Genomic DNA, 8524 nt, shown 5'->3' on the forward strand with positions numbered 1-8524 from the left:
TCATCGTGGTGTGGTGGATAAATTTTGCTGACGATTGTCCAGGACTGTGGCTTTCATTATAGGAAATGCCATTCACTACTGACTTTACCTGATAACTGGTATTTGGGGTGGGTTCATTCTTACTTCATTTCTATCTCTCTTATGCAGTTGCAGATGTGAGGGAGATGCTGAGTGAAAAGGAATTAGGAAGGAGAGTTTTGGAAAAAGATAAAAATCAGCAGGTGGAAGTGAAATCTGGGGATCAAACAGTACCAAAGAAGGACTGCAGAAGGAAATGGAAAGTAAAAGAGAAGAAGAGGAAGGAATTGGTTGGCTGTCAGAGCACAAATAAGCCAGAGGTCTCTGCCCAAAATGAAACACAGAAAAGAAAGAGAAGGCATAAGGGTTCGATGGAGAAGAATGGGTTGAGCTGCAATTTCGGTGTTAAAACATGTCTTCCCATTACAACATACTGGAAAATGTATAAATGTTTGGAATGTGGAAGGAGCTTCAGCTGCAGTAGTGCACTAAAAATACATGAAAGGATACACTCAGGGGAGAAGCCATATAAATGCGTGGAGTGTGGAAAATGCTTCGCTCAGAATAGCAATCTAATTACTCATCAGAAGACTCACACAGGGGAGAAGCCATATAAATGCATGGAGTGTGGAAAATGCTTCGCTCAGAATAGCAATCTAATTACTCATCAGAAGACTCACACAGGGGAGAAGCCATATAAATGCTTAGAATGTGGGAAGTGCTTCTCTCACAATAGCCACCTTACTGTACATCGAAAGATTCATACAGGGGAGAAGCCATATAAATGCTTGGAGTGTGGAAAGTGCTTCTCTGATAATGGCGTCCTAACTAAACATAAAAAGATTCACACAGGAGAGAAGCCGTATAAATGCTTGGAGTGTGGAAAATGCTTCTCTCGGAATGGCTATCTAACTACTCATAAAAAGACTCACACTGGGGAGAAGCCATATAAATGCTTGGCGTGTGGAAAGTGCTTCTCTCATACTCAGAGCCTAATTACACATGAAAGGATTCATACAAGGGAGAAGCCATATAGATGCTGGGAGTGTGGAAAGTGCTTCTCTCATAATAGCAGCCTGACTACACATCAGAGGGTTCACACAGGGCAGAAGCCATATAAATGCTTGGAGTGTGGAAAATGCTTCTCTCTGAATGGCAACCTTACTGCACATCAAAAGACTCACGCAGGGGAGAAGCCATATAAATGCTTGGTGTGTGGAAAGTGCTTCTCTCAGAATGGTAGTCTAACTGCACATGAAAGGATTCATACAGGGCAGAAGCCATATAAATGCTTGAAGTGTGGAAAGTGCTTCTCTCATAATGGTAGTCTAACTGCACATGAAAGGGTTCATACAGGGCAGAAGCCATATAAATGCTGGGAGTGTGGAAAGTGCTTCTCTCATAATAGCAACCTAACTTTACATAAAAGGGTTCATACAGGGGCGAAGCCATATAAATGCTTGGAGTGTGGAAAGTGCTTCTCTTACAGTAGCCACCTTACTGAACATCGAAAGATTCACACAGGGGAGAAGCCATATAAATGTTTGGAGTGTGGAAAGTGCTTCTCTCACAGTTGCACCCTAACCAGACATCAAAAGATTCATACAGGAGAGAAGCTGTATAAATGCTTGGAGTGTGGAAAATGCTTCTCTCTGAATAGCACCCTAACCAAACATCAAAATATTCACACAGGGAAGAAGCCATATAATTGCTTGGAGTGTGGAAAGTGCTTCTCTCAGAATATCAATCTAACTACTCATCAAAAGACTCACACTGGGGAGAAGCCATATAAATGCTTGGAGTGTGGAAAGTGCTTCTCTGTGAATGCCACCCTAACCAAACATCAAAATATTCACACAGGGAAGAAGCCATATAAATGCTTGGAGTGTGGAAAGTGCTTCTCTAACAATGGCACCCTAACCAGACATCAAAAGATTCATACAGGAGAGAAGCCGTATAAATGCTTGGAGTGTGGAAAGGGCTACTCTCAGAATAGCAACCTAACTAGACATCAAAAGATTCACACAGGGAAGAAGCCATATAAATGTTTGGAGTGTGGAAAGTGCTTCTCTGATAATGGCAGCCTAACTAGACATCAAAAGATTCACACAGGAGAGAAGCCGTATAAATGCTTGGAGTGTGGAAAGTGCTTCTATAGGAAAAGCCACCTTACTCAACATCAAATGATTCACACAGGGGAGAAGCCATATAAATGCTTAGAATGTGGAAAGTACTTCTCTCACAATAGCCTCCTTACTGTACATCGAAAGATTCATACAGGGGAGAAGCCATCTAAGGGCGGTGTGTTCACGGTCTTCCCTGCCGCCCCCCTCGAAGGCCTCCACCAGCAGCATCGAGCCCAGCCCGGGGGGCGGCAGCGGCGACGGGGAGGCCAGCAGCGATGAGGCCAGGCCTCCTCCTCCAGGCTCCAGCAGCAGCAGCTCCTCCTTGCCGCCTGCCTCCTCCTTGTCCCCCTCAGCCGGCTCCCAAAAGTCCAGCTCCAGGCTGCTGCCGCCGTTGTCTCCCTGGCTGGGCTTGGTGCTGCTGCGGCTGGCCTTCGAGGGGGGTGGCAGGAAAGAGCACCAGCACACCGCCTCCTTCCCCCACATGCGCACGCAGCCCAGCAGGGCTGAAGGCTTCCTGCCTCGCCCAACCGCATGCACGCGGATGGCTTCCTCTTTCCCTCCCTCCTGCCGCCCGACAGCTGACAGGTGAGTGGAGGTTTAAAGGGCGCCTCAGCGTTCCTGCACGCTGTGGCTTCTGGAACAGTTTCGGGGAGGGCTGTGCTGGGCTGCGTTTCATTGGCAGGGCCCTGGAGCTCCCAGGGGCCACGGAAATGTCCTCGCCGGCCTGACGTTCTCCATCCCTGGTCTAGAGCATCCGTGACGTGCTTGTCCAGCCTCTGCTTAAAGACTGCCAGTGATGGGGAGCTCACCACCTTCCTAGGTAGCTGATTTAAACAATTTTCCCCTAATATCCAGCTGGTACCTTTCCACTCTCAATTTAAACGCATAATTCTATCTTCTGCTGCCAACAGGAACAGCTACTTGTCCTCCTCTTAAGTGGCAGCCTTTCAAATATTTAAAGAGAGCAATTATGTTTCCCCTCAACCTCCTCTTCTCCAGACTAAACATTCCCAACTCCCTCACTATCCTAGAGTCAAGCCCACAGTCCTCTAGTTTACCAGTTAGTCTGTTAGAACATTACTGAAATCCAGGTAAGTCGCATTTACCACAATTTCTCAATCCAGTAAGCTCGTCACTCAATCAAATAAGAAAACGAGGTTGGTCTGGCAGGACCTGTTGGGGACAAATCCGTGCTGACTTCCCTGGATCTCCAAGTTTTCCTTCTGATGCTTGTAGATTGATCTCTTTAATATCTTCTGCAGTATCTTCCCTGGGATAGACTGACCTGTAGTTTCCTGGGTCGTCCCTCTTTCCTCTTTTGAAAATAGGGCTAACATTTGCCCTCCTCCAGTCTTGTGGCATGTCTCCTGTCCTCCAAGACAAAGCCTCTGCAGGATCTCTAGAAAGTTCTTTGAGCACTCTCGGGGGCCCAGGAGATTTGTACTCATACAATGCAGCCGGGTGCTTCTCTTTGTTCATGTCCACCAGCAGCCCTGACGTCTTGCCTTGCTTACTATTATCACTAGATGAGCCTGTTCTCTTTTTCAGGGGAAAACTGAGGCAAAGTAGGCACTGAGCCTTTCTGCTTTCTTTCTGTCCTCTGTCACAATTTCTCCATTTTCACCCAACTGTGTGCCTATAGCCTCTTTTCCCTTGCGTTTCCTCCTCACAAATCTAAAGAAAGTTTTCTTGTAGCGAGCCTCCCTGGCCAGCCTCAGCTCACTTTGAGCGTTTGCTCAATGAGCGTTCGCCTCTCTGATGGCTGACCTACGGTGCCTAGCAACCCACAGATACTCTTCTTTAGAGGTATGTCCTTGCCTCCATTTCTTGAACATTTCCTCTTTTCTCCATTAGCTCATCATGGAGTTCTCTGATCATCCACACTAGCTTTTTTGATCCCCTACAGTGTTTCCTTCTTGTTGGAATAGTGAAGGCTTGAGCTTGCAAGAGCTCATATTTTGGGAGAGCCCACCCTTCCCTTGCTCCTTCCCCTTCTAGCAGTCTTGCCCATGGAATGATTCTCATTAGGCCTCTGAGTTTATTAAAATCTGCCCTACCAAAATCAAACAAGTGTGGGTGGCTATGAACCTCCTTGGTCCCCCACAACAAAACGAATTCTAGGAGAACATGATCGCTTCTCCCTAAGGTCCCCACCGCCTTCACCTCATCTACCATCTCTTGCCTGTGGGTCAATATTAAGTCAAGTATGGCTGAGCCCCTCGTAGCTACAGCCACCATTTGGAGGGCAGCATCCACCTCCTCAACCTAGTAATCCCTCTCCTCACATACATCACCATTCCACCACCTCTTTGACCTGTTCAGTTCTTCTAGAACAACTCGTATCCATCCAGTACTACATTCCAGTCATGGGAATCCTCCCACCAAGTTTCTGTAATCCCTACTAAATCATATCTCTGACTGCATTAGAAGTTCAAGCTCTTCCGTCGTATTGCTGAAGCTTTGGCCAATGGTGCATAGACACCTGAAGCCCTGCACCTTTGTCTCCTTTAGACCCGCCCCTCCCAGGTGGGCCTCTGCTGTTTGCTCTCCCTCATTTAAATCCCTATGTTGATCATCTCCGTTCCCTTGCGGTATTGGTTTAAAGCCCTCTTGATGAATCTCCCCAGGTTTCTTCCCAAAATATTCTTCCCTGACCGTGAAAGGTGAATTCCATCGCATGCGAGTAGGTTGTCGTCCAGAGAACCCAACCCATGGTCCCCGAATCCAAATCGCTCCTGCCTGCACCACCAACGCAGACAGTCATTCACCTTCGTTATCTTACGTTCCTGTCATATTCCCCTTACTCAGACAGGAAGGACTGAAGAGAACACCACTTGCGCCACCGTTCCCTTCTGCTTCCTCCCGAGAGCTTCATAGTCAGCCTTAATGTTTTCTGTTGTGTTCATGGCTGTGTCGTTGGTTCCCACATGGACCATCACAAATGGGTAATGAACTTGAGGTGTGGCCAGTGTTGGTATCTGCTCTACAATATCTTTAATTTTCGCCCCTGGAAAGCAACATACCTCCCGGGCCATGGGGTCAGGCCTGGACACCTGACATTCTATACCCCTCAATAGGGAGTCACCAACAACCAACACCTTTCTTTCCCTTACAGTGCTATTTCTTCATGTCTCTCTATTCTCCTCCCTCTGTCTTCCTTGTGCTTGTGATTCTTCTGCTGGCAGCGTTTCCAGCTCTGCCACCCCCACAAGGACCTGGAATCTATTCCTGAGTTCAAATGGCACAGAGTACCATCTTGCTAAACGCCTTTGGGGACATCCTGAAACGCTCTGTTATAGGCTTTGACATATTAGAAAATATGAACTGTTGTATTCGTGTTGTACATTTGCAGAATTGTTCAACGTAAAACCGTATTTTTCATGAAAAGGCTTGTCTTTCATTTTAAATTGGACAAGCCTAAACTTGCCTGGCCAAAAGACTCTTTTTGTCTTCTAAGCATAAGGACGTATTTAAACGATCTTTTGGTTATTTATGCTGTCATATTTAGCAAGCCGTATTTAGCTGATCTGTTAACTAATAACTAACTAATAATAATGGTGTATAAATGCTATACTGGGTTTTAAGGTTTAAATACGAAGGAGTTGTAGTAGAATATTGAAAATATATTCATTTTTATCGTGTTCTTTAGGAGATGAAGATGTTGGTAAAATTAATCATTATAGAGATATAACACATCTAAAAACTGACTGTCTAGGAAATAGCTATGACCAGCAAATCATCTGCTGGAAGAGGAAATACTTCTATGGTAGTCTGCAGGAAGCTTGCAGCTAAAGAGGATGTGTCGTAAAAAACATACCAAGTCGTAAATAGGTGACTTTTGACAGTATAAATAAAGGAAAGGCTAGAAAATTAGATCTCTCTAAGTCTTTGGACTAAGAGAAGGGATTGGCTTTTGGTATGTATGGATTTACTTATCTACTATTCTAGATAGTGTGAATCAGATTCTTTTAACTAAATCAGACTTCTTTAACTGTTATATTTTAAGTATTGGATTTTAAAACTAAATCGTATGTAGAACTTGCTTGCATTTTTGTATGTTTTTAAGACTTGGTAATACTTGCTTATACATGTATATTACATTGAAGCTATTCAATAAAAAGACTTGCTTTTGTGAGTAAATTGAGTCCTGCTTAGTAGGTGACTAACTGAAGAAGATAACATACCCCTTCTCAGGAAGGGGTCAATTCTAAGAGCATAGGCACTGAAAGGCACTGACCCGCTTCAGCACTGAGGAGTCTCATTAGGGCAGGCAACCCCACTGTTGACCTTCTGAATAGTCTCCCCTTCCTTATGCATGGCCTCCAGGCTTTTGCTAACAGAATCCTCCCCTTCTTTGATGCCATGGAGAGTAGCAATCCTCTCCTCCAGACTCCGAACCTTCTAAGAGACCTACCAATTTATACTTGTGGCAGGGGAAGTCCATCTTGTCCTCAGGGAGAAAAACAAACATGGCACATCCTTCAGGTGACTGGAAATGGTTTGTGAGCATCCATCATCACCCTCGTAGTGAATCTTTTCACACCAGAAATACCTTGATGTGTTGATCTAACCTGAAACCAACAAACCTTGCCAGCAGCTCTGACTTCTGCCTCTGGCAAGGAGGAGCCTAGCAATTTAAAGGATCGCAGCCCCACCTCTCAACAGCTGACAGGAGAGGGTGGGGCCTGCAGTCAACCCCAGGTAAACAAGTCCTTTTCACTCAGCAACGACTCGACAGCCACTGTGTCTCCTGCTCTGACTCCCAGCTCAGCAGCCTCAGCTCTGATCCAACTCATGAGGCAAAAGAGTGTTGTTGCTTTTTTAGTGGACATACCCCTCCTGTTTTTGCTTCTACTTAAATATAAGGCTCCATCTGTCCGTCCATCTGTCTGTGGCAGGCATAACTCTTCCAAAGGGGTCTCTCACCTCTGAATGCTGACAGGAATTTCCAAGTTGATACAGAGACATCCTGTTCAAGGTTATTTCCAGAGCATTGCCTCCCCCCCGCATGTGTACTGGAAGCTATGGTCTGTGGCTGGCATAACTCATCCAGAACTAAAGCTAAGAGCCTCAAAATTGGCCACCTGCTTCAGGGTGATGGTGGGCCATGCAGTGCCAAAAATGAAGGGAATCACACCCTCCTGGCACAGATTAGCTGCACAACATCACTCTGGTGCTGGAAGCCAGGTAAGTGCCAGCAGCAAAGACAGGGAGGGTGGAAAAAAGTAGCTCGTGAAAAAACACTGGGTGGTGGTGGGGGATAACCTGATTCTTAGAATCATCATGAAGAAAAAAACTAAAGAACCATCTTGCCAGAATCATCTTCCTGATGCTTCGCTCATGCCGATCTATCTTCATGTATGTCAGTGTATGCTAAGAAGTTACATGTTTCTGTTTTTATTCCACCTACTAAATTGCCTTATGTATGTACATGAACCTTTTAATATTCCTTTTATAAAAATGCTTTTATTGGTGTGCTTTACTGCATATGCAAGACTCCTAACCAGTCTCAGTTGAGCTACCTTAAAGGGGGTTAATGCTTTTGGAAGTGGAAGATAGGACTCGCAATAATGGGTTTCAATTATGGGCTGCAAGGTAAGCTTGCTGGGGGTAAAGGGGAGATGACTGGGGAAGGCACTGGCAAACCATCCCGTAAACACAGTCTGCCTAGTAAATGTCGGGATGTGACATCATCCCATGGGTCAGGAATGGCCCAGTACTTGCACAGGGGACCTTTACCTTTAATTCAACTATGTACACTTTATCTAGGCTGTAACAGATTCTACAGAGCATGTATTGAGTACTTTGCAGCAATAAGCTGTTGGAGGAGTATTTAACTCCTACCTGACTACCTTTCACATGGACTCCTACTACTGGCCCCCAGCAAAGGTATGCTGCCCCCAAAGGTATGCTGCCCCCAAAGGAGGGGCAGTGGCTGAGAGTTAGAGCAGCTGTTTGGCATGCGGAAGCTCCCAGTGTCAGTCCCTGGCATCTGCAACAGGTAGACCAAGGGACTACCCCAGAGAAAGGCAGGTTCGTTTAAGGGGGCAAAAAGCTGGTCTCCCTCATCTTGCTCGCATTCACTCACCTGAATCCCTGCGAAAAGAGAGGATGACTCTGGTTTTCCGTCAGGGCCGCCCCTGCCAAGTGTTCTACGGAGGCCTGGGCCAGGGGTGATGTGGTTGGGACAACCACGTTTCTTTTTTTGTGAGTCTGCCTTGCCATAGAGGACACGGAGGGGGACTCGAACCTGCCTCCACAGAGCTCCCTGGTGGGTCTCTATCCTGCCCCTTCCCACTCATGCCTGCATCACCTTCTTGTTGTGTCCTTCCTGTGGGCAACAGTGTGCCGATCTGTGGCTGCATCAGGGCACCCTCGTT

At 46.2% G+C, this 8524-nt stretch overlaps 1 protein-coding gene across 1 annotated transcript; it reads left to right on the forward strand.

Annotated features, from left to right (window-relative positions):
- The first annotated feature begins 458 nt into the window (after positions 1–458).
- Positions 459–2423, forward strand: LOC130488771 (zinc finger protein 665-like). Its single transcript, XM_056862453.1, has 2 exons — positions 459–1112; positions 1785–2423. The coding sequence occupies exons 1-2, from the start codon at positions 459–461 to the stop codon at positions 2421–2423; spliced, it is 1293 nt and encodes a 430-aa protein (XP_056718431.1).
- Positions 2424–8524: the final 6101 nt, after the last annotated feature.

This window comes from Euleptes europaea, chromosome 1 (genome assembly GCF_029931775.1).
Source record: "Euleptes europaea isolate rEulEur1 chromosome 1, rEulEur1.hap1, whole genome shotgun sequence".
Classification (NCBI taxonomy): Eukaryota; Metazoa; Chordata; class Lepidosauria; order Squamata; family Sphaerodactylidae; genus Euleptes; species Euleptes europaea.

Excerpts from the sequence above, each read along its gene's own strand:
- LOC130488771 (XM_056862453.1), top strand. The coding sequence starts at position 459 with ATGTATAAATGTTTGGAATGTGGAAGGAGCTTCAGCTGCAGTAGTGCA. Across the intron at positions 1,113-1,784 it reads GCCTGACTACACATCAGAGG|ACTCACACTGGGGAGAAGCC; the intron begins GTTCACACAGGG and ends ACTCATCAAAAG.